We start from the raw sequence: 26,423 nt of genomic DNA, 5'->3' as shown, positions 1-26,423 counted from the left end.
ACCATATCATGTTAAATGCTATGCTACTTTGTGTCATGCATGTCAATAAATATGATCATCTATGATACTACTTTATGTTACTATGCATTATGGAGGTAGTATCATACACTAGTATCATATGCATGATACTAATATATGTTACTCCCCACTATGACCAGCCTCATGGCACCAAGTTCCATCGCATCTTTGTGCTACAAACATTGTGAAGTTTGTGGTACATCCCATGACAATGGCTGACCGACACGTGCATATACTCCATCAAATGGATCGAAAGAAGGAAATAAGTGTGGCGAGACCGTGCCGCGAGACGGTTAGGACGCTAGAGCCAAGTGTGTACAACGGTCGATTTGTTCGCATTTTAAAGCTTTGGCCTCATCTGATTCGACGACCACCGTGAATTACTGCCTCTCCATATTCCCAAGGCACTTTAATCACTTGTTGATCAGTTCCCCATGCGTGCGTGCGTGCGAGATTTTCCTCCTCCTCGGTTTTAAAAACAAGCCGCAGTAGGCCACCGGAATATCCTCACCTCGCCCCTTGGACTCCACCTGAACTATGGCCGCCATCAACGTCAAGCTCGCCGTGGACAGGTCCTGCTACAGTGTGTTGTTCGCCGACGCCGGCTCCGACTTCGTCGACGTGCTCCTTAGCTTCCTCACGTTTCCCCTCGCCGCCATCCAGTCCTGCTCAGCAGGCGCGCCATCGCCAGGATGCCTCTCCAACCTCTGCGACAGCGTAGAGCGCCTCAGGAACAGTAGGCTGCTGAAGGTTGAGGCCTGCCATGGCATGCTTCTCACCCCTGCTCATTCCGATGAGTTCAAGTATGTTTCAATGTTTGTCTAAGTACGCTTTCAGTTATTCTTCTTGATTTTAACTGTACTTGACTAAATCTCATTGTCAGGCTCTGTAAGTCAGCTAACAGTTACTGCAACGAAGTCTTTATCAAGGGCTCCAAATGTTGCGTAGCCATGGCCAGACTCCTGCATGTCTACAACCAAGCAGGCATCAGAGAGACGTTTGTAAGTGGCAAAGAACGGTTTGTGATCAGTGATGACATGACAATCAAGCCGGCATCCACCAGCAGCATGCATTCACTGGCTCAAGCGTTCGATTCTGATGGGATCGGCCATGACTTTGAGGTGGTCCTAGCTAGCGTCGGCTGGCAGAGGGTAAGATGATCACTCGGCACTTGCCATTGTTAGGATTGTAGTAGAGTCATTTATTTTCTAATACTTTGGACTTGCTTTTGATTTAGGTTTTATTCATGCTGAAGGCCTCCCTTTCTTCAGATACCGTACTCACTGATGCATTCCTATCAAAGAGGACTGATAATTTGAAACCGATCATCTGTCAGAAAATTCTACCGTCCGATCAAGATTCTGCAGGTTCTTCACCAGAAAGCAAGACCAAGATCTTCTACGACACCAGTGAGAAGAAGGTCGTGTATGCTGAATGCAACCATGGGTTCGTGGACCTGCTCCTCGGTTTCTTGACTTACCCAGTGAGTTGTGTGATCAAGCACACGGGAGTCGGCACTTGCCATCTTGGCAGGTTCTTGGGCAGTCTTTACCGCAACGCCATCGATCTCGACGACGCTGGGTGCTTAACAGGTATCATCCCCAAGATGAATTTGCTGGATCCAAGCCTTAGACCGTTCAACATTCTCAGAAACGTCACGTGTCGGCCGCTAGATTGCCAGTGTCGGAAGGACACGGTGCCAGAGCACACACGTTTTTGCTGCCATCCTGAGCTTGTGGAGGACCGGAAGTATGTCGTAGGCGATGCTCTACTTATACATCAGGCCTCTGCCGTGTCTCTGATGAAGCATTGGTGTGGGAGAAACAAGGCTATGGTGCTGGAGATGGACATTACCATCGGGAAGCCGGAGGTACAGTCTAGCTTGTGAACTACTGCTGAACTAACAATTAGCAATTCAGTTTGCTGGGCCTTTTGTCAATAATTTGGGTCGTCTTGCAGGCAATTGCGCTGCTGCGAGCCGTGCTTACTTCGAAGTCGGTGCTCACCGGCGTATTCATCGACAGGCTGGAGGAACATTTCTCCCAGAAGAAGATACAGATATTCGCTAGGATCCCCAAGGGTAAGACCATAACCGTGGAGGTTGCGAGAGTCGACACCATTGCCACTGTCAAGAGCAAGATCAAGGATAAGGTATCATTCCAGCAGGATGTCGTCATGAGTTTGTTACGGCCCATGGCCCTCAGGCCCCAGCAGCAGAAGACCAGGATGACACCGCCACGACCAAGGCGACTGGGCCACTAGTAGAAAACTGGGCTTTGGTCACAGGGCAATATTCACATTAGTCCCGGTTCAGTCACGAACCGGGACTAATGTGAGCATTGGTCCCGGTTCGTGCGGCCAGGGGCCTGCCGGGCCTCGTGGGGGCATTGGTCCCGGTTCGTCCCACAATGGGCCGCGCTCCTGGCCCACCACCCTTTAGTCCCGGTTCATACCACAAACCGGGACTAAAGGGCTGGTCCTAGTTGCGGCCAGTGTTTAGTCCCACCTCGTCAACCGAAGGGCGCTCACACCAGTTTGTAAACCCCGTCCCTCTCTGCCTTGTTGAGCTCCTCTCAAAGTGAAAATAGATGCCCTTATACAGGGAATTTGACCTAAATTTACAGTAAATTTCTTTGAATTTCATAGAAATTTATTATGAATTTAGGTTGAATTTTCTCTATAAGCGCATCTATGTTCATTTTTTTTATAGTAAATAAAAATAAATAAACCTTAATAAAATAAAATAAAATAAACTATAGTAACTAAAATAAATAAACCTTAATAAATTAAATAAAAATAGCAGCAGTAAAATAAATAAAACTAGCAGCAGTAAAATAAATAAAAATAAAATAATTAAAGTAAAATACAGAAGTAATTAGAAATAAAATAAATACGTTTTTTGTTGTAAGTAGAAACAAAACAAAACAAATAAAGCAAAAGAGAAAACAAAAAACAGAGAAAAAATTTATGCCACCTACTGGGCCACCACGGCCTGAATACGACTTGAAACCCATCCGTGGGCCAGGATTCAGGCCCGCAGAAGGCCCAGTAGGCCCCACAGGCAAAGAGAACGGTTAGGCCCGAAAGCCTGCAGTTGAGAGGAGCTCGAGAGGGTGGGCGCAACAGCGCTTATAAACCACTCTCGAGCCCTCTCAACTAGCGAGGTGGGACTAAACTTTTCACGCGGGGCAACACAAGGCCTTTGGTCCCGGTTGGTGCCACCAACCGGGACTAAAGGGGCCATTGGTCCCGGTTCGTGGCACCAACCGGGACCTGGCCTTTGGTCCCGGTTGGTACCACGAACCGGGACCAAAGAGTTCCCTATATATACCCCATCGCCACAGCAGAGCACTGCACAGTGCTCTGTTTTTTCTGGCCGGCGAGGGGAGGGCATTTGGGTGCTCTAGCTCACCTCCTATGCACATGAGGTGTTCGATGAAATGTCTGAGCCACACTAGTTAATCTTTCTTCTCTCGAAACTCGACCTCCGAGCTCCATTTTCCCCGAGATTTGTCTAGGTTTAGCGGCCCGTCACGTCCCGTCCCCGTCTTCACCGCCGTCGATCGCCTGCGCCGATCTCGTCGCCAGCACCACCATGGTGAGCCTCTTGTTCTTATCTTCTTTCTGAAAGGAAAAAATTCTTACTTTAGATAGTTACTTGTCTAATTTTATTCATTTTATTATTCCTTCTTATTACATAGTGCGATGGTTTTGGTATCCGCCCCCGTCGGCCCTCGTCCTGTTTATGATTCGGATGTGGTATATATTATCTTTTTATAATTATTTGGTTCATTTATTGTTTATGATAAATATACCGACCAACGTGACATAGATTTTATTTATCTAGGAGGTGGTTGAACCGGAAATTCTAACCGACCCTATTGTCGAGAGGTTAAATTTAGTTGAAGAAGAAAACAATTACTTGAAGGAAAAAATAAAAAAAATTGAGGAGGAGAAGATGATATTGGAGTTGCATGTTGCGGATGTCGTCGATGATCACAAGATCAAGATGGATGCAATGCGCTTGAGGATTAGAAAGATTAGAAAATATGCCATTCATACCGAGGCTTGGTATCATTATGCCGTTGGATCAATTGTTACCTTGGTTGCGATTATGATCGCATTTATTTTCGCATTAAAATATTTTACATAGTTTCAATGTATGGTTTAATTAATTAGATGCTCTGGAGAGCTATATTTATGTTGTTAGATGAGAACTATGTATGTACTTTGGTTTTAATGTGATGATGAACTTCTATTAATTTGGTCACTTAATTATCTATTCATGATGTTCTGTAATGGTTTTTGACACACTTAATTATATATAATGCACGCAGATGAACCGACAATGGATGTACGGTGATAGACACACCTCCGAATACATTAAGGGCGTGCATGATTTTCTTGAAGTGGCTGAGGCAAACAAGCAGAATGGTTTTATGTGTTGTCCATGCCCTATATGTGGGAATACGAAGTCTTACTCTGACCGAAAAATCCTTCACACCCACCTGCTTTACAAGGGTTTCATGCCACACTATAATGTTTGGACGAGGCACAGAGAAATAGGGGTTATGATGGAAGACGACGAAGAAGAAGAGGACGATGACAACTATGTGCCCCCTGAATACGGTGATGCTGCAACGGGGGAAGCTGCTGAAGATCAAGAGGAACCAGACGATGTGCCCAATGATGCTGCAAGGGGGGAAGCTGCTGAAGATCAAGAGGAACCAGTGCCCGATGATGATGATCTCCGCCGGGTCATTGTCGATGCAAGGACGCAATGCGAAAGTCAAAAGGAGAAGCTGAAGTTCGATCGCATGTTAGAGGATCACAAAAATGGGTTGTACCCCAATTGCGAAGATGGCAACACAAAGCTCGGTACCGTACTGGAATTGCTGCAGTGGAAGGCAGAGAATGCTGTGCCTGACAAAGGATTTGAGAAGCTATTGAAAATATTGAAGAAGAAGCTTCCAAAGGATAACGAATTGCCCGACAGTACATATGCAGCAAAGAAGGTCGTATGCCCTCTAGGATTGGAGGTGCAGAAGATACATGCATGCCCTAATGACTGCATCCTCTACCGCGGTGCGTACAAGGATCTGAACGCATGCCCGGTATGCGGTGCATTGCGGTATAAGATCAGACGAGATGACCCTGGTGATGTTGATGGCGAGCCCCCCAGGAAGAGGGTTCCTGCGAAGGTGATGTGGTATGCTCCTATAATTCGACGGTTGAAACGTCTGTTCAGAAACGAAGAGCATGCCAAGTTGATGCGATGGCACAGTGAGGACCGTAAGAAAGACGGGAAGTTGAGAGCACCCACTGACGGGTCGCAGTGGAGAAAAATCGAGAGAAAGTACTGGGCTGAGTTTGCAGCTGACCCAAGGAACGTATGGTTTGGTTTAAGCGCGGATGGCATTAATCCTTTCGGGGAGCAGAGCAGCAATCACAGCACCTGGCCCGTGACTCTATGTATGTATAACCTTCCTCCTTGGATGTACATGAAGCGGAAGTTCATTATGATGCCAATTCTCATCCAAGGCCCTAAGCAACCCGACAACGACATTGATGTGTACCTAAGGCCATTAGTTGAAGAACTTTTACAGCTGTGGAATGGAAACGGTGTACGTACGTGGGATGAGCACAAACAGGAGGAATTTAACCTGCACGCGTTGCTGTTTGTAACCATCAACGATTGGCCCGCTCTCAGTAACCTTTCAGGACAGACAAACAAGGGATACCACGCATGCACGCACTGTTTAGATGACACTGAAAGTATATACCTGGACAAATGCAGGAAGAATGTGTACCTGGGCCATCGTCGATTTCTTCCGACCAACCATCAATGTCGAAAGAAAGGCAAGCATTTCAAAGGCGAGGCAGATCACCGGAAGAAGCCCGCCATGCGTACCGGTGATCACGTACTTGCTATGGTCAATGATTTACACGTAATCTTTGGAAAGGGTCCCGACGGACTAGCTGTTCCGAATGACGCTGAGGGACACGCACCCATGTGGAAGAAGAAATCTATATTTTGGGACCTACCCTACTGGAAAGAGCTAGAGGTCCGCTCTTCAATCGACGTGATGCACGTGACGAAGAACCTTTGCGTGAACCTGCTAGGCTTCTTGGGCGTGTATGGGAAGACAAAAGATACACCTGAGGCACGGGAGGACCTGCAACGTTTGCACGAAAAAGACGGCATGCCTCCGAAGCAGTATGAAGGCCCTGCCAGCTACGCACTTACGAAAGAAGAGAAATAAATCTTCTTTGAATGCCTGCTCAGTATGAAGGTCCCGATTGGCTTCTCGTCGAATATAAAGGGAATAATAAATTTGCCAGAGAAAAAGTTCCAGAACCTAAAGTCTCATGACTGCCACGTGATTATGACGCAACTGCTTCCGGTTGCATTGAGGGGGCTTCTACCGGAAAACGTCCGATTAGCCATTGTGAAGCTATGTGCATTCCTCAATGCAATCTCTCAGAAGGTGATCGATCCATAAATCATACCAAGGCTAAGGAGTGATGTGGCGCAATGTCTTGTCAGTTTCGAGCTGGTGTTCCCACCATCCTTCTTCAATATCATGACGCACGTCCTAGTTCATCTAGTCGACGAGATTGTCATTTTGGGGCCCGTATTTCTACACAATATGTTCCCCTTTGAGAGGTTCATGGGAGTCCTAAAGAAATATGTCTGTAACCGCGCTAGGCCAGAAGGAAGCATCTCCATGGGCCATCAAACATAGGATGTCATTGGGTTTTGTGTTGACTTCATTCCTGGCCTTAAGAAGATAGGTCTCCCTAAATCGCGGTATGAGGGGAGACTGACTGGAAAAGGCACGCTTGGAGGGGACTCAATAATATGCAGGGACGGATATTCTTGGTCTCGAGCACACTACACAGTTCTACAAAACTCTACCTTGGTGACCCCGTATGTCGATGAACACAAGAACAGTCTGCGCTCCAAACACCCGGAGCAGTGTGACGACTGGATTACATGTGAACACATCAAGACTTTCAGCAGTTGGTTGGGAACACGTCTCAGAGGTGACACCATTGTTTGTGATGAGTTGTACTAGTTGTCCAGGGGACCATCTTCGACTGTATTGACTTACAAAGGATATGAGATAAATGGGAATACATTTTACACGATCGCCCAAGATCAAAAGAGCACCAACCAAAACAGCGGTGTCCGCTTTGATGCAGCAACCGAGAGGGGAAAGGACACATATTATGGATACATAATGGACATATGGGAACTTGACTACGGACATGATTTTAAAGGTCCCTTTGTTTAAGTGCAAATGGGTCAATCTGTCAGGAGGCGGGGTACAGGTAGACCCACAGTACGGAATGACAACAGTGGATCTGAACAATCTTGGGTACACTGAGGAACCGTTCGTCCTAGCCAATGATGTGGCACAGGTTATCTATGTGAAGGACATGTCTACCAGACCGAGAAAAAGAAAAGATAAGGAAGCGAATACATCATACGATGAGCCAAAGCGCCACATAGTTCTTTCAGGAAAAAGGGACATTGTGGGAGTGGAGGGCAAGACAGACATGTCTGAAGATTATGAAAAGTTTCATGAAATTCCTCCCTTCAAAGTCAAGGCTGACCCAAGCATCCTGATAAACGATGAAGATTATCCATGGTTACGGCGCAATAAGCAAATGACACAAGCGAAGAAAAAGTGAAGACTTTCTCCCGCAACTATTATGATGATACCATGCCAACTTTGTAACAGACGAGTATGATACCATTGTCCGTTTTGTACACGAAGTGCATCTAGTTTTTGTCGTAACCCTCTCAACTTTCTTGCACATGCTATGTGGATGAAATGATGATACCATGCCAAATTTCAACCTTTTCAGAGTTCATTTGAAATGCTTTTCAATTTTAGGGTCTTATAGCTCAAAATAATTAGTAAATGCATGAAAAATAACAGGCCAAAAATTAAAAATTATGCCACCTACTGGGTCACCACGACCTGAATACGATTAGAAACCCATCCATGGGCCAGGATTCAGGCCCGCAGAAGGCCCAGTAGGCCCACAGGCATGTACAGAGAGGTTAGGCCCGTAAGCCTGCTTTAGAGAGGAGCTCGACAGCTCAGGCGCACCGCACCTTATAAACAGGTGCGGCTCTCTCTCAGCTAGCGAGGTGTGACTAAACTCACCACCACGCTGTTGTGCAAGGCCATTGGTCCCGGTTGGTGGCACGAACCGGGACCAATTCCACCCTTTGGTCCCGGTTGGTGCCACAAACCGGTACTAATGAGGCTGTGGCCCCACGAGCACCTTTAGTACCGGTTCGTGGCACGAACCGGTACTAGAGTTTCTTACTAAGCAGTTTTTTAGTCCCACCTCGCTAGCTGAGAGGCACTAGGAGCGGTTTATAAGCCCTGAGTGCAGAGACGATGAAGAAGAGGCGCAATGCTCACGTTGCTTAGCTTCAAGCCTTGAGGAATAAGGTAGACTGCATGGAGGTATGTGCAGTGCAGTCTACACTATTCCGAAAGGCTTGAAGCAAATCAACGAGCATTGCGCCTCTTTTTTATTTTTAATAACTTATTACAACTCCAGACTTCTTGTGTTCCGACAAAATAAAATAAACTTTAATAAAATTTATGAAACTAAAATTAACAAAGTATTTTCTGTTCAAAACATTATAAGAAACCTCTAGTATTATTGAAACTAAAATCATATAAAATTGATGCAACTAAAATTATCGAAGTATTTTCTGTTCAAAATCATTAAAAGCAAAAAGGATTTTCTTAAAGAACTTTTTTTGATTGAAACTTTAATAGCAAAAAGAATTATCATAAAGTAAAATAAATAAGTAATTAGAAACAAAATAAAATAAAATAAATAAGTTTTTTGTTGTAAGTAGAAACAAAACAAAATAAATAAAGCAAAAAAGAAAACAAAAAAACTAAATACAGCAAAAAGAATTTTCATAAAGAACTTTTTTTGATAGAAACTTTAATAGCAAAAAGAATTATCATAAAGTAAAATAAATAAGTAATTAGAAACAAAATAAAATAAAATAAATAAGTTTTGTGTTGTAAGTAGAAACAAAACAAAATAAATAAAGCAAAAAAAACTAAATACAGCAAAAAAAAATTGTTGGGGCGCTATTCGCTGGGCCCTCCAACCCTCGGGTTTGCAAATACAGGCCCAGAAGGGCTAGAGGGCTCAACGGGCAGCGCGCCAAAGTTAGGCCCAGAAGCCTGCTATAGAGAGGAGTTCGAGACAGCAGCCGTAGCGGGGCTTATAAACCACTCCGAGCCCTTCTCAACTAGCGAGGTGGGACTATACTTTTGGCCGCGACGCGGGCAGCAAGAGGCCTTTGGTCCCGGTTGATGCCACCAACCGGGACTAAAGGGGTGCACTAGTACCGGTTCGTGGCACCAACCGGGACCAATGCCCCCCTTTAGTCCCGGTTGGTGCCACCAACCGGGACCAAAACCCTCTTTTCAGCAGCGCAAAGGGCGGGAAGCGGCGGCCTTTGGTCCCGGTTGGTGGCACCAACCGGGACTAATGCCTACCTTTAGTCCCGGTTGGTGCCACGAACCGGGACTAAAGGCTTTGCTATATAAGTTCACACTTAGGAAATTTTCAGAGTTACCTAGTAGTTGCCGCCCCGACGACGCCGACGCCGCCCGCCGCCCCGACGCCGCCAGGCTGCCCCGACGCCGCCTGCCGCCGTCGCCGTCGCCGTCGCCCGTGCCCGTCGTCGCCGTCGCCGTTGCCCGCTCCCTCGCCGTCAGCCGCGCACCTGCCCCGACGCGCGCCGCCCCGGCCCGTCCCCGTCGTCGCCGTCGCCCTGCCCCGCCCTTCGCCGCCGACGCCTCTGCCCCTGCCCCGACCACGCCGCCGTCGCCTTGGTCAGGGCCGGCACTGCCCCCTAATTCCTCCATGTTTTTTCTGCACATTTATATGCTTAATTATATGTATATGTATGAGTATATGTATGTGTGTATATCTGTTTATATGTCCTTTTTTTAGATCTTTTTTTTGCATTTTCTCTGTGTATATGTATGTATATATGTTCTCTGTGTATATATATGTTCATGTATATATGCAAAAGATAGATTTTTAGAAAAGTTAGGATTTTTTTCTGTTCATAGATTTTTTTGGTGATATTAATTATTGTAGAATATGCAAATGTTTGTATATTCATATGAACAATGCATTAGGCAAAACCTTTATTTTTTTGAAATTTTCTATTTTAACATTTTTTTATGAATGAGAGGAAAAAGGAAAATAAGAAGAGGAAGAAAGGAGAAGAAGAGGAGAGGAAGAAGAGGAGAAATAAATAAGAAGAGGAAATTTTTTTTTCTATTTTTCTTCTTCTCTTCTATTCCTTTCTTCTTCTCCTCTTTTTTTTCTTCTTTTTTTTCTTCGATCTTCTCCTCTATTTCTTTTCTTCTTCTCCTCTTTTTGTTTCTTCTTCGTTTTCTTATGTTTTATCGGGTCTGTCGTCGTCGATATACCCCTCTCCCGATAACTTCAACACGAGGGGGGGTCGATATACCCCCTCCTCGATAATATTATTTTCCCATGTACGTTCATTGTCGTTGTCGATATAACCCCCTCCTGATAACTTCAACACGTGGGGGGGGGGGTCGATATACCCCCTCCCCGATAACATTATTTTCCCATGTATGTATGTCGTCGTTGTCGATATATATAACTCCCTCCCAGATAACTTCGACATGATGGACGGTCAATATTTATACCCCCTCTCGACCGTGATAACTTATACCACGGGAGCACCCCCCGGCCCTCTCGCTCGACCAAAACTCTCGATCACACCCAAACCGTAGAAAAAACGATGTCGGTCTCCTACCCCCTCCCGCCGCGCCCCTACCCTTGAAGCGTTGCTGAGGCCACCCCAAACCCGGAATAAGTTAGGTCTACGTTTGCACTAACCACCTACTGTCATGTTTGTGTAATAATTGCCATGTTGTAACATTTGCAGAAACAATGGAGCACGGACGAGACGAGCAAGCATAAGAGGTGTTGGGGGACATAATCTTAGCCGGAGGTGATATCTTGTCATATCTTAACGACAATGATGGTCTGGAAGAACAGGGTGAAGAAGCAGGCTACAGTGATCGAAGAGTGGAGGAGGAAAGACATGATTATGATGGCTCCGGTGACCCAATGCTGGTGCAAGAAGGAGCCCGTGGTGACGGCTCCGGTGACCGAACAGAGTCCGGCCAGGTAAATATATTAGTTAAGCCTGTGTTGACTAGCTAATTGATGCATTCATTGTTTTGGTATGTACACATATTAATTAACACTCGTCTTTCTTCTTTTTTCTAGCCCTCCGGATCGAGCACAACTGCGGTAAAGAGACGAGGCCCGAAGAGAAAGTTGCGCTCGGATGAAAGGTTTGAGATCACAGCAATCGCGCGCGACGGCCAACCGATTGAACCCATCCGGACAAAGGATGCATTTGCTGCTCAGTGCGGGGTTCTAGTTAGGGACAAGATCCCGATCAGCATCCACCAATGGTATAAGCCTAAGAAGGAAGACCCTGAGGTGTCTTATGTCAATGATATGCAAAAAGATGATCTTTGGACTGAGCTGAAGGCAAATTTCACCCTACCGCAGAGGAGGATCCGGAGAAGCTAGTTAAAGAGCAATTAATCAAGTCTCATGCTCTTAAGAAGATGGCAGACCTATTCAGGAGGTGGAAGAATGAGCTGAAAACGTTTGTCGACAAAGAAGAGACACCAGAATTCATCGGCCGGTATGAGAAGATCAGAGATCACTGGCCCGCATTTGTGGCCCACAAGACATCGGAAAAGAGTAAGAAGATGTCAGCGACAAACAAGAAGAATGCTGCGAAGAAGAAGCTTCACCATCGCACGGGGTCAGGTGGCTACCTCAAAGCCCGGCCTAAGTGGGCCAAGGCTGAGAATGATCTGCTTGAAAAAGGGATTGAACCACAGACAATGAACTGGACAAACCGTTGCCGGACTTGGTTCTTCGGGGCTGGCGAAACCTTGGACCCTGTATCAGGGAGGTGCGTTTGGACGAACGAGCTTTTGAGAATACCAATCAAGAAGATTCAGCAATATATCGATGCAGCGCAGGAAGGGACGTTCGTTCCAGACAGAGAGAACGATGAGCTCACAATGGCCCTCGGGAATCCTGAGCACCCTGGACGGACACGAGGCACGCCAGGCTCCGTTCCGTGGAAGGCTGGTTTTCCGGACGCAGGCGGTTACAAAAGCCAGGAGAGGAGGAAAAAAATGGAGCAGACCCAAATTCAGAAGCTGCACGAAAGGGTTCAAGCGCTAGAGGAACGAGACAGCAATCGACATGCCGAAACTACCCCGCCATCTCAGCGGAGAAGCAGCGTGGCTTCCACCGAGCTGCTTCAGCTGGAGCATGTCTTGACGGCTCCTGCTAGCTACCCCATGGATGCTATCACGGAGTCTCAACATTGCCACCTTATGGCGCAATGGCAGAACTTCAAAGTCAAGCCGGCTGTTGGCTCTGTTATACCTCCTGAACCCGGCGCAACCTACCATTGCCGGCCGATTCTAGAAGGATATGCTAGGGTGATGGTGGATGAAATAACGGAGGGATTTGAGGACCTCCAGCTTGACCACCCTACCGGTGAAGGGGAGACTCGGCTGGGTTTAGCTCTGAAGACTCCTTGCCTATGGCGGAAGGAGCTCATCAACCTTCTGAACTGGACGGCTCCGGCGAGCAAGGGCAGTCCGCCTCCTCCTCCGCCTCCTCCTCCGGCGAGTGATCAGGGCACTCAGCCTCCTTCTCCGGCGCGTGGAGGCACTCCGCCTCCTCCTCCGCCTCCTCCTCCGGCGAGTGATCAGGGCACTCAGCCTCCTTCTCCCGCGCGTGGCGGCACTCCGCCTCCTTCTCCGCCTGCGCCGGCGCGCCAGAGCAGCCAGCCTCCTCCTTCTCCGCCTCGTCAGCAAGGGCGGAAGAGACCCGCCACCGCTGCGGCTGCTCCGGCGCGTCGTAGTCCTTCTCCTCCGCCTCGTAAGCAAGGAAAGAAGACAGCCGCAGCCGCTCCATCTGCTCTGTCGGCGTCTAGCAGTACAGCTGCCAGAGGCGGGAGGCAATACAGATTCGGTCCTTCTCTGGAGACTCCAGAGAAGTTACCATACGAGAGGACCAAGGAGGAAACCAGGAAGATCGTGCGAGCCGAAGTGACAAACTTCTTTGAAGGGGTGAAAGCAAAGAAACATCCACCTCCGGAGGAGAAGGTAGATCCGGTGAAAGCAAAGCGCACTCTGGCTGCCCTGATAAAACCACCAAAGTCTCCGCCGAGAGGCAACTATGAGCGCATTCTTGCAAAAACATATGCCGAAGCGGAGCGGTCGGGAAGTACCGTCAGTGATCAAAGGTTAAAAGAACGACGAGCTGGGAAAAAAATTGCCCAGCTCGGCGAACAAGCGAACCAGTCGTGCCCCCCGCTCAAGGTGTCAAAAGACATCGTCGCTAATGATCCGAGGATGGTGCCCGGTTATAGCAATCTTGGATATTACCTGCCCGACGATGTACATTATGAAATCATGGAGGTGGACGAACACAAATACCATTACGGGAAGCCTCTCGTCAAAGATGAAAGATCTCTAACAACGATGATGCGAAGATTACATGATTGGTACATGAAAACCTGCAGAGAGTCTGATGGGACGAGTACTTTGACGCTGAGAGTTAAACCGGAGCATGACCTCGTTGGAATTGAACTGCTGAATGTTCCATTTGAGGATTTCTTCCAGTTTTACAATCAAAAGGCCCTCGATAAAACAACGATCACTTGCTACTGTCTGTAAGTAGTACTACTTCTGTCATTAAGTCTCTCTATATAGGTCAGCTCTTTCATTGCATGTATTTATAATTATCCTCACTATATTATGCAGATTGAAGATCGCCGAATTGAAGAAAATACAAATCGGTGATATTGGGTTCATTAACACAAATCTCATAGATGCATATACGATTGAAAAACATCCCAAAGAAGCCGAGGCCAACTTGCTACAATCGTTGGTATTAAATCAAAACAAAGATATAATACTCTTTCCTTACAACTTCAAGTGAGTGTTACTGTCTTGTGCATATTCGGTTTCCTTATTAGTCCAGGTTATGGTAATGTAATTGATGACTTATGCATTAATGCGCAGCTTCCACTATATTCTTCTAGAGATTAAGCTTGAGCAGGGAGTAGTAACCGTCTTAGACTCGAGACGAAAAGATCCCCAGGACTATGCGAACATGACTCAAATGCTCGAGAAGTAAGTTAAATCGATCATTATCCACCATATCAGCAACTTTGTTCATTTCCTGATATCAAGTAATTGTTTTCTTTGTCTGGCAGGGTTTGGAGAAAATTCACCACAAAAGCTCCGGGACTGCCGAAGAAGCTGCAATTTAAACACCCGAAAGTAAGTACTATAGTAGCATGTTCCGCGCATCTCCTAGTGATTCAAGCGCTAGTTTCATCAATACCATTTAGCATGCTTGCTTATCAGTTTGATTGACCTCTATTTCTTGTAAAGTGGTTGTGGCAGGAACCCGGGAATAATTACTCTGGATACTACGTTTGCGAGTCCATCCGCTACACGACCTGTGAGCGGGGCTACTCTGAAGAACAATATGAAGTGCGTAAGCAATAATATTCACAATTTTATTTTATTACCATCATTTGTGTTGAGTTTCATTTATCCATATATATATGTATTGACCCCCTTCTTCAAATTAGATGTTTCGGAAGCGGGATGAACTCCTAGCACCAGATCGTATGCGAGGAATTCAAGAGGAATTGGCGGCATTCTTCCTTGACCACGTGATCGCTGAAAACGGAGAATACTATGTGGACCCTGTGTTCTTACAATTTAATTAGGAGATTGTATTGTAAGAGATAATTATTGTATATATGTAGCCGGTAGTGTCGGATAGATATACGAGAACTTGTTGTTCGACCAATCTCTCGGAGAAGGAGAGGTGGTCGATATCACTTCTCTTTGTATGCATATGTTCATGACGATCTTCTCTTTCCTTCATTTGATTACTAGCTAGCGTGTCTAGTCCTCTCCATACGTATATAGTACGTAGCGTCGACCAAGCACGGAGATAAGAGAGGACACTTCTCTCTATTAATTAGCTAGCTAACACAATATATGAAACACCTAAATTAACCCCCCAACACCCCCCCTTTCAAAAAAAAAACAAAAACCCCAGCCCCTGAAATGCTGACGCGTGGATGCCTATTGGTCTCGGTTGGTGACACCAACCGGGACAAAAGGCCCTGCCTATTGGTCCCGGTTGGTGGCACCGACCGGGACCAAAGGCCCCCCTGCCTGGGCTGGCAGCAGCGGCCACGTGGAGGACCTTCTGTCCCGGTTCGTCTAAGAACCGTGACTAAAGGGTTAGGGCTTTAGTAACGACCCTTTAGTCCCGGTTCGAAAACCGGGACAAAAGGCCCTTACAAACCGGGGTAAAAGCCCCTTTTCCTACTAGTGGGCTGGAACGACCGCGTCGCCAGGCCCAGCCCAACAAGCGCTATACAGGCCCAGAATGGAACACCAGCAAGTAGGGTTAAGTACTGCGCCCTCTCCCTGGGTGCGGGGTGTGGAGAAACTAGACACTGGACGGCGGCGGCTCCTCCTCTTATCCCCATTTCCTTCCTCTAAAACCCTAATTCTGCTACTCAAATCTTGTATCCCGTGGTGAATTCGAGTGAAGTGATAGCGGGGCCATAACAATTGGTACTCAGAGCCACTAGATCCAGCCAAATTTTTTTCTCCACCCTCCCCAATCTGGCGGGGAGATTTCCATCCATCATCCAGACAAGAAGGGGCAAGGCCACGACAATGGAGGAGCACACCAAGGCAATCGCGGATCTGACCGCGGCAATCGCGGCCCTCACCACCAAGATCGAGGACATCCACCCCGTCGTCCACGAGCTGCAAGGATGGCGGCCCCAGATCGAGCAGTCCGTGGAGGAGATCCGATCGGAGGTGGGTCACTTGCGGACTCGGATCGACAAGGCCACGCTCCCATCGCCGGTGGACAAGGCCACGACGACCGCTCCACCACCTCCTTTTCCGCGGCTCAGCGAGCTTCCGCCGCTACTCCCTCACATCACGGAAGGATCGCGGCCCCGATTGCCACCACCGACGGCCGACGCACCTCATCTGCGCGCCATCGACATCTTAGCTCGTGGTGACACCAGTCACGGGCCCGATGGCCACTGCGTTTTCACTGATCTTCGGGGGAAATCGTCAGGGGAGATCCGCACCCCGCGATTACCTCCGGCCACTGGTACGTCCGACTTCTATCACCATGGCGAGCAATCATTTGCTGGGTATAGTGGGTACTTTAGATTGCCACCACCGCCGCGGTTTGATTTTCCATTGTTCGATGGATCCAATCCGCGTGCCTGGCGTCTCAAATGTGAGGCATACTTTCGGGTGTGCACCTTGAGTGCGGACACATGGGTTAGTTGTGCTGCGATGTATTTCACCGACAGCGCACTGTCATGGCTGCAGTCGTCGCAAGCTCATTTGCATTACTAGGAGTGGGGGGAGTTTGCATCTGTTATTTGTGCACAGTTTGGTAGGGAAGAGTTTCAGAATTTGTTGCGCCAGTTCAATCGCTTGCGACAAACGGGCACTGTCACAGAATACGCAGAGCAATTCACTCAGTTGATGCATAACTTATTAGCTCATCATAGCTCTTGGGATCCTGCATTTTTGTCACCCAATTCATGGATGGATTGCAACGTGATATACGTGCTGCAGTTGTTTTACATCGACCCCAAACTCTGGATACTGCTGTGGATCTCGCGTGTTTGCAGGAAGAAGTGGTGGAGGCTCTTCGGCGGGACGAGAGGCGCCACCCCGCGCTGCCGCCAAGCTCTCAAGGGGGCCGGGCAATCCCTCATATGGCCCTGCCCTTACCCCCACCACCATCAGCAACCGCTCGGCAAGGGGGTACTGCATCAGAGTCACGCCCACCGGAGACGACTCGAACTCCACCGAACGACGACAAGCTGGCGACCCTTCGGGCCTACCGTCGCGCCAAAGGGCTCTGTTTCACTTGCGGCGAACGCTGGAGCCGCGAGCATCGTTGCGCGCCAACTGTGCAACTTCATGTAGTGGAAGAGCTGATCGAGATGTTGCAAGGGCCAGCACAACCGACACCATCCACAGAGTCCACACCAAGTGAAGCTGACTGTTGTGTGCTCTCGCAAGCAGCAGTAGACGGTGCTGAAGCGCCAACGACCATGCGCTTACATGGCTGGGTGCAAGGCAAGGAGGTCCTCATGCTTGTGGACTCCGGTTCATCCCACAGCTTCGTGAGCACTGCTCTGGCCACTCATCTCCAAGGAGTTAAGCCCGCTCAACGTGCTCTATCTGTGCGGGTGGCAAATGGCGGTATTCTGCAGTCTGACCAAGAGATCCCAGCGTGCAAGTGGAATTCGCAGGGGGGGCGATTTCACCACCAATCTCAGGGTTCTTCCGCTGGGCAGTTATGATTTAATTCTGGGAATTGACTGGCTGGCTCACCATAGCCCGATGAAGGTACACTGGCTGGAGAAGACCATGGTGTTTCAGCATGATGGACGAGAAGTGCAACTCTGTGGGGCTCGAGCAGATGTCACCCAGTGTCAAATGATCTCGGGAGCGGAACTACACGAATTACTGCAACAGACAGCGGTGGCCAGAGTGGTCAAATTATGTACCGTGGCAGAAGACACGAACGATCCTCCAATTCCTCCGGAGGTGGCTGAACTCTTGGAACAGTATGCCGCACTGTTCGAGGAACCCAAAGGTCTGCCACCAAAACGTTCGTTTGATCATTCCATTCCCTTGGTGCCGGGAGCTCGACCAGTCAACATACGACCCTATCGGCACAGCCCGGCCCAGAAAGATGAGGTGGAACGGCAAGTCACTGAGATGCTAGCTCAAGGAATAATTCAGCCAAGCTCCAGCCCGTTTGCGTCACCGGTCCTATTGGTTCAGAAGAAGGACTTGACTTGGCGATTCTGCATTGATTACCGGCACCTCAACGCAATCACAATCAAGAATAGGCTTCCCTTACCAGTGATTGAGGAACTTCTCGACGAGCTGGCAGGGTTGTGCTGGTTCACTACCCTCGACTTGCGCTCTGGCTATCATCAGATTCGCATGAAACCAGAAGATGCCCACAAAACAGCCTTCAAAACACATCATGGTCATTTCGAGTTCAAAGTGCTGCCATACGGCTTGACGGGAAGGCCAACTACTTTTCAGGGCGGGATGCACACGGTACTGTCACCCTTACTGCGCCATGGAGTCCTCGTGTTCATCGATGATATCTTAGTGCACAGCAAAGACAAGAAGACACATGTGACCCTGCTACGACAAGTGTTCCAGCGTCTCCAAGAGCATCAGTTCAAGCTCAAGCGAAGAAAATGCTTCTTTGCTCGCCCCAGGCTCTTATACCTGGGACATGAAATCAGCGGGGAAGGTGTGTGGACGGATAACAGAAACATCAGCGCGGTTCAGACTTGGCCAGTACCCACGTGTGTGAAAGAGGTGCGCGGTTTCTTGGGCCTTGCGGGCTATTATCGGAGGTTTGTCCGAGGATTTGCAATCATCAGTCGCCCCCTCACAGATCTCTTGAAGAAGAATGTGGTGTTCAGATGGACTCAACTCGAAGAGGCCTCATTCAGAGAACTCTAACAGGCGTTGGTCACAGCCCCGGTGCTCGCCCTGCCGGATTTCACTAAAACATTCGAGCTGGAAACTGATGCTTGCGACCAAGGAATTGGCGTAGTCCTCTCACAGGAGAAGCACCCGATTGGTTTCCTTAGTCGCGCATTGGGACCGCGCAATCGCATGCTCTCCACCTATGAAAAGGAAGGCCTGGCCATTCTCTTGGCAGTAGACCACTGGCGTGCGTATCTCCAGAATGACAAATTCATAGTACACACAGACCAGCACAGTCTCATTCACTTGGAGGACCAGCGACTAGCGACACCATGGCAGCAGAAGATCATGGCCAAGCTGCTCGGGCTCCGCTACCGCATCGTCTACAAAAAAGGAGTGGATAACCGTGCCGCTGATGCCTTATCGCGCCGGCCGCCTGTCCCTCAAGGGGACCTCGCCACTATTACATCAGTAGTACCGGCCTGGCTGGAGAAGGTGCAAAAAGGTTATGCTGAGGACCCGGCAGCGCAACATTTGCTCGCCCGGCGGGCCACAGTGCCAGGAGAGCAGGATGGTTTTCAACTCAGCCAGGGGGTTATCAAGCAGCACGGCCGAGTTTGGTTGGGCGACAATGTGGCGTTACAAAAGCAGATTCTCGAGGCTCTCCACACCGGAGCGATTGGTGGTCACTCAGGGTTCAACGCCACATACCGCAGAGTGCGGCGACTGTTTACATGGACGGGACTCAAGCACCACATCAAGCTCTTCGTGGACGCATGCCAGACCTGCAAACAAGCGAAGCATGAGCGAGTTCGATACCCAGGTCTCCTCGAGCCACTGCCGGTTCCCACTCAAGCTTGGCAGATGGTGTCATTGGACTTCGTCGATGGGTTTGCCTCGTTCATCAGGATACAACTCCATTCTAGTGGTCGTCGATAAATTTTCACGGTACGCCCATTTCGTCGCCATGTCACATCCATTCACAGCCTTCCAAGTTGCTCAAGCTTTCGTGGCTAACATCTACAAATTGCATGGGCTGCCGGAGTCGATCGTATCGGATCGCGACCCGATCTTCACTAGCGTCTTATGGAAGGAGCTGTTCCGGTTAACTCATACCAAGCTGCGCATGAGTACCGCACGACACCCGCAGACGGACGGGCAGACAGAGCGCGTGAATCAATGCATGGAGACCTTCCTGCGCTGCTTCGTCAATGCTACGCCAACCAAGTGGTACACCTGGCTGCCTCTCGCGGAATTCTGGTACAACACCTCGCCGCACTCCGCGCTGGGCACCACTCCCTTCGAGGTCCTCTACGGACATGCGCCAAGACACTTCGGCATCATCGACCCCGTGGCGTGCGCGTCACCGGACCTGGCGGACTGGCTCCAAGACAGGGCGCAAATGGTAGCGCTCATTCGGCAACACCTGTTGCGCGCACGCCAGCAAATGAAGGACTCGGCGGACAAGCGTCGCTCAGATCGCACGTTCGCGGTGGACGATTGGGTCTTCCTCAAGCTCCAACCGTATGTCCAGCGTTCGGTGGCGACAAGGAGCAACCAGAAGCTATCTTTCCGGTACTTCGGGCCGTACAAGGTGTTGCAGCGCATTGGTGCGGTTGCATACAAGCTCCAGCTTCCACCGACCAGCACTGTGCATCCGGTCTTCCACATCTCGCAGCTGCGTCAAGCCCTTCCACCAACGGAGCAAGTCCACCAGCAACTTCCAGCAGCAGCAGCGACAAGCCCCGTTCCCGAGGAGGTTCTGGACAGTAGAATGGTGCAGCGAGGCAATTCCGGAGTCCCACAGGTCCTTGTTCGCTGGACGGACCAACCGGCGGAATTTGCAACCTGGGAGGACCGCATCAAGCTTCAGCAACATTTCCCGAATGCTCCAGCTTGGGGACAAGCTGTGTTTGAAGGAGGGAGGGATGTTACGGCCCATGGCCCTCAGGCCCCAGCAGCAGAAGACCAGGATGACACCGCCACGACCAAGGCGACTGGGCTGGAACGACCGCGTCGCCAGGCCCAGCCCAACAAGCGCTATACAGGCCCAGAATGGAACACCAACAAGTAGGGTTAAGTACTGCGCCCTCTCCTTGGGTGCGGGGTGTGGAGAAACTAGACACTGGACGGCGGCGGCTCCTCCTCTTATCCCCATTTCCTTCCTCTAGAACCCTAATTCTGCTTCTCAAATCCTGTATCCCGTGGTGAATTCGAGTGAAGTGATAGCGGGGCCATAACAGAGTTGGTCTACGGTAGCAGATATCTGAAAGACTCGTGCACCGTTGCCGAATGCAACCTCGTCAGAGAATGTACCGTCACCTGCGAATTCTACAAGAAGTGATACATTATACAGCTGCCGGTCGCGACGAAGTCTGCTGGTTGTGCAATCGTTTTGTTGTTTTTGGGGTTGGAAGAGACATACTTTTCCTTCAACTGGTGTTTTTAGTGGCTGGAAACTGGTTTTATTTTAATGCCTGGTCATGCGTTCATTTTGTTGCTGTTCAGTAGTTCCTAGATTTCGAAAAGGGGAGTGCATTTCTGGCGAGTGCCCTCCTGTAAGGGTCTTGTCGGCCAGTGCGCTTGCAAACGATCAGGTCATAGCTAGCTGTGAGGGCAACTCCAACACGCCGATGCAAACGGACGTGGATTTTGTTTGCTATTTGTCCGTTTGGTTTGGCCGTAGTGGCGCCCAACCAGCTGATCCATTTGATTCGTTTCACCAGTTTTTTCAATGAACATATTTTCATCATCAAACATAGCTAGTAGATTGCAAAATGAAGCTAGAATTCATGTTGGCAAACAAAATAATCGCATCTCGGCCATTGTTCGTGCATCTCGAAACCGTGCAAATAGAAATCACTTTCATGCCACTATTTTTTCCGCAACATGGTAATTTACTTTAAGGGCCATGGTAAATTATACTTTACGACGATGATAAATGTACCTTACATTTGCCATGGGACCTTGGCAAATTTACTTTTAAAGACCATGACAAATTTACTTTATGGACCGTGCAATTTATTTTGCAACATGGCAAATTTAATAACCTTAACCATGGAAAATTTACTTTTTGAACCATTGCAATTATTGTATTTTTGGATCACCACAATTTTATTGAACAATCCTTCGAAAATTATATATTTAGGCATATCAAATTTATTTTTGATACCATGGCAAATTTATTTTTTGCACCATGGTCAATTTGTTTTGGAAAATAGCACATTTGTTGAAACAAACCATTCTAAAGTTTTTCCTTCTACACCATGCCAATTTGATTTTTGAACATCCCTTGGCAAATTTTGTTTTCATCAGACTTTTTTGTGTTTTTTGTTTTCATGAGCCTATTTTTTTACTAAAATTTGCCTTGAATTTTTGCATTATGATGGAAAGAAACTTCTAAATTTTCCATGTGTACAAACTAATTTTTATTAAATTTTTTAAAACAATATGCCATTTGACTATAAAATTTTCCAAAACTTTCCATGTCTTATACACCAAAATGAGAAGTTTGGCATCTAAATAAACTTTTTTTGCCGTGTTCCCATTACGAAAATGTGTGAATTTTTCCATGTCACATGTCTAAAAATTCATAAATTTTTACCAGTTACATGTATCATCCCATTTGTGTCACTTCTTTATATGTTTTGCCACTTGATGAATTTTGGCTAGTTTCATGTAATACATCATAACAATTTTTATAATTTAGAGCACGGCGAGTTTTAAATTCATGCTTCCTTGTATTTTTTCTATATCAGATTTTTTTGATTTTTTTTCTATAAAAATAGTCAACCGGGCCTAGTCCGTTCTCCCACGCGCTGGTAGGCCAACTAGCGGACACAGTTGAATTCCACTGCCAAGAAAAAGGCTAACATTTCAGGGCCAAATCCTATTCTGCGCTTAAGGTGCCGCATATGGGCTATCTCATATGCTGCGCCTACGTGTTGTTTTGCCAGTTGTCAAGTGGGCCAGCCAATAAAAGCGCCCATTTGATCTTGGTTGTAAACGGATAGGATCGGACCGGATAACGCCTTTCTCATATCATTTACCATATTTTTACGTGGATTTTATCGTACCACGGATTCAGACCGAAACGGACAAAATCATATCGGATCATACATGCATGGGACGATTTTATTTCTAATATGCAAACAATATGAATATGATTCTGATCATACTGCATAACTTGTACCTTTGACCAAGGAGGAAAAAATTAGTTGAAAAACATAACTCCGGTAACTTATGTGAAAATAACACGATAACTTGCATAACACAGGCGTAGTAACTTATATAGCCCATGTGTGGTAACTTTTGACCCCAAAGAAAGGCGTAGAAATGTACCAGCATGGGATCTAATTTTGAAGATCTCGTCGCGACAAATTTTTTATACGAAAACGATTTGTGCATCGGACCAACGATTTGAGTTACAAACCATTTTGAATTTTCGGAATAAAGAGAATCTAGGATGACATCAGCTATTTTTGTCCTCTAGTTCATACATGCTTGTGCATGTGGAGAAGGGTGGGAGAACAATTTTAATGCTCCTGGTAACTTATGTGAAAATAGCACGGTAACTTGCATATCACAGGGGTGGTAAGAGCAACTCTAGCAGACCCCGCATCCCGCTCCGACCCGCAAAATAACCGCCAAAATGCGGGGCGGGACGGAAAAACCAGCCCGATCAGACCCCGCATTCCGCCCCGGCCGCAAAAAATTTTAGGGGGCGCGGCAAAATCCCGACCGCAACCCGGGAAAACACGGGTTTCCCCCTCGCGGCTTCGGTGCCCTGCATATAAGCGGAAGCGGTTGGTGGGGGACATTTCATCCCGCGCTTTCTCCCACCAACCACCTCTCCTCTCCACCCGCGCGCCGCCGCCGGCCGCCGCCCAAGATTCCGGCGACAGCAGCCGGCAGGAGCACGCCGGAAGGCCGCCACGCGCACGAGGCCTCCCCTCCCTTCCCCCCTGCGTCGGCGGCCCGCCAGATTTGCAGATCTGCGGCACTTCATCGCGGGCCGCCGGATTTGTCTTTTTCCGGCCGCCGGTTGCTGCCCCAGGCGATGGACTGGTCGGGGAGCCTCTCCCGCACCCCAGGCAAGGGCGCATCGCCGCATGCAGGCACGGGTTCGTCCGCCCGCCGCCGCCGACGGTTTGCGGGCATGGACTCGTCCGGCCGTCCACCGGGCTCGGCGCTCTCGCATCGTCTTTGTGGCCCACCGATGCCGCTCATAGAGTGCGACGACTACCCGTGCCAAGTGCTGCGGCTCACTTCGGGCACGCCGAAGCACCCCAGATGGGTGTTCTACAAATGCGAAAACGACGGGGTACGTGCACTTGTGGTAGCTCGTTCCATAGCTCATTCTTTAGTTCAATTGCGGCAGCTCACTTCGAGCTTGCTCAATGTTTTGTGTAGGACAATGGATGCTCATTTTAGTTTTGGGAAGGCCAATACATTGATTTGTTGATAGAAAGAAACTTAATAGATGTTAGTGCACTCCTTAGTAAAATCGAAGGCAATGATGTGGCTGCATGTGCAACTAGAGGGGAAGCAACGTCTACTTCTTTGGAACCAAAGATGAAGAATGAAGAAAGCAAGATCAAGAATCCGCAAATCAACAATGAGTGCATGGAGAAGATATTGCTTCAACTAGTGGGAGCAGTTATGGAAGTTGGAAATCTTCTTAAATGCATACTTGTGGTTCTTGTTTTCTTTGGTTTTGCTATTCTAGCCAAGATTTGGTGATATCTTTTGTATCTAGTGTTGTTGCAAAAGCAAAGAAAAGCATTATGCTAGATCAATTTAAGTTGCAAATCTAAGTTTTGCGGGCCGGGAGGTGCTGCGCCAGATCAGAACCCGCAGAGGCCGACCCGTAAAAAAGCATATTCCGCGAATATGCTTTTTTACGGGTCCATTATATGGGGCCTGCATCTGTGCCAGCCCGCGCCGGCCCGCAAAAGCCGTTTTGCGCGAACTGCAAACGCGTTTTGCGGGCCGGCGTGATGCGGAGTCTGCTAGAGTTGCTCTAACTTATGTTTTTTGACCCAAAAAAATCGTCGGAACATACTGACACGGGATCTAGTTTGAAGGTCTCATTGGCATGAATGTACCATATGAAAACGGTTTTCGCATTAGACTGATGGTTTGAACTACAAAACATTTTGAATTTTTTAAATACGAAGAATTTAAAATGACATCAGTTATTTTTGTCCTCTAGTGCACTCGTGTAATTAGAGAAAGGAATGCACGTGAAGGAAGAGTGATTCATCCTAATATTTTAGCTGTCCGGCACACATGTGCCAAATATCACCATCCATATATATATTATGATTCATTTTTTCCGATGTATTATCAACACACTCCTATGAAAAATAAAAGTAAAATTACACCTTCAAGGATGTATTTAAAATAATAGTTTGTATGTGATAAAAATAGTTAGCACTTAACAGTTTTGGCATGCTAAAAACAAAAGTTTTGGCACATTAAAGAAGATGCCCTCGATTTTGGCTACGTTCATGACGACAGCCTAGTTGATTGTTGAACCAGGCTCAGACGCCCTTCTCCTGCATGCGTGATCTCACGACAGCGCCAAGTACGAATACATATAGGTTACTCATCATGCACCTACATACGTAGATGACTCCGCTTCGTAATTAACATACATGTACTTTACTCATCATGCATGTGAGTGAAATCCGGTCGAACGCACTACAACATGACCACTATATTCAAGCAAGAGATGCCCAGGATCCTGACGTTGCTGGGTTTGGCGTTGCTAGCCGCCACGTAAGCAAACGACGCCAGCGAGGCTAGGCCAGCAACGCCGGTGGATTTGCTATTTTTTTTTAAATTACAGAAATATTACGCTGACAAAAGAATTTTCAAAAATAATACACCGTCGGCCCGCTGCAGGCCGACTGAGCCCAGTCAGCCCACAGCAGGCCGACTGGTGGCCCAACAGCTTGCTGCTGGCCGATTGGGCTGTCGGCGACCAGATCAGGCCCAGTCGACCTGCAGTTGGCCGACAGGGTCCAGTCGGCCTGCAGTGCGCCGACTAGGCTTGCTGTGGGCCGACTGGTGCATGCCAGCATTTTTTTTCCAAATGATCGCTGATTTTTTTTAAAACTCTGACGTATTCCGCACAACCCTTTCCCGCCACCCATTTCCCGCCACCCGTTTCCCGCCACCCGTTTCCCGCCACCCATTTCCCGTCAACCCTTTCCCGCCACCCGTTTTCCGCCACCCATTTCCCGCCAACCCTTTCTCGCCACCCGTTTCCCGCCACCCATTTTCCGCCATACTGGAGCTCGCTTTCCCGCCATTTTCTCCTGTCTAACTATAAAACCCCCTTCAGACGGAGGTGGATAAGCATTGCAGTGTAGTGTAGTTGAGATGTCCCATTATCCTTTCGATCGTAGTTTTCACCCTGGGATGAGCAGGACTCTTCTGGGGCTAGCTACCGATTTCAGGATGGATAATAGGATAGTTCCATGGGACGAACTCACCGGTAGTGACACCATAATGAATGAGTTGGCTCACCAATTACGTAGGTCTGGGTGGCCTGAAAGGACCTATGAGGAGGTACGTAAAGAACTTCTTAGGTTGCATGACAGGTGGAAGAAGGTAGTGGTGCCGAAGAGTGAAACTTTCAGAAGGATTGCAGCAAATAATCCATGTTTATGGACTGAGGAGAGCGAGGACGAAGATGATATCTTCATGCCG

General features: G+C 48.2%; 1 protein-coding gene across 1 annotated transcript; it reads left to right on the top strand.

Moving 5' to 3' along the window:
- Positions 1-555: 555 nt before the first annotated feature.
- Positions 556-21,048, top strand: LOC123097148 (uncharacterized). The gene is made up of 5 exons (XM_044518895.1): positions 556-821; positions 902-1,169; positions 1,256-1,888; positions 1,978-2,197; positions 20,948-21,048. Exons 1-5 carry the CDS (start codon positions 556-558, stop codon positions 21,046-21,048), a joined length of 1,488 nt encoding a protein of 495 aa, XP_044374830.1.
- Positions 21,049-26,423: the final 5,375 nt, after the last annotated feature.

The sequence above is a fragment of the Triticum aestivum genome, chromosome 4D (assembly GCF_018294505.1).
Source record: "Triticum aestivum cultivar Chinese Spring chromosome 4D, IWGSC CS RefSeq v2.1, whole genome shotgun sequence".
Classification (NCBI taxonomy): Eukaryota; Viridiplantae; Streptophyta; class Magnoliopsida; order Poales; family Poaceae; genus Triticum; species Triticum aestivum.
Note: the sequence above shows the minus strand (reverse complement) of the source record. Positions and strands in the feature narration are given on the sequence as shown.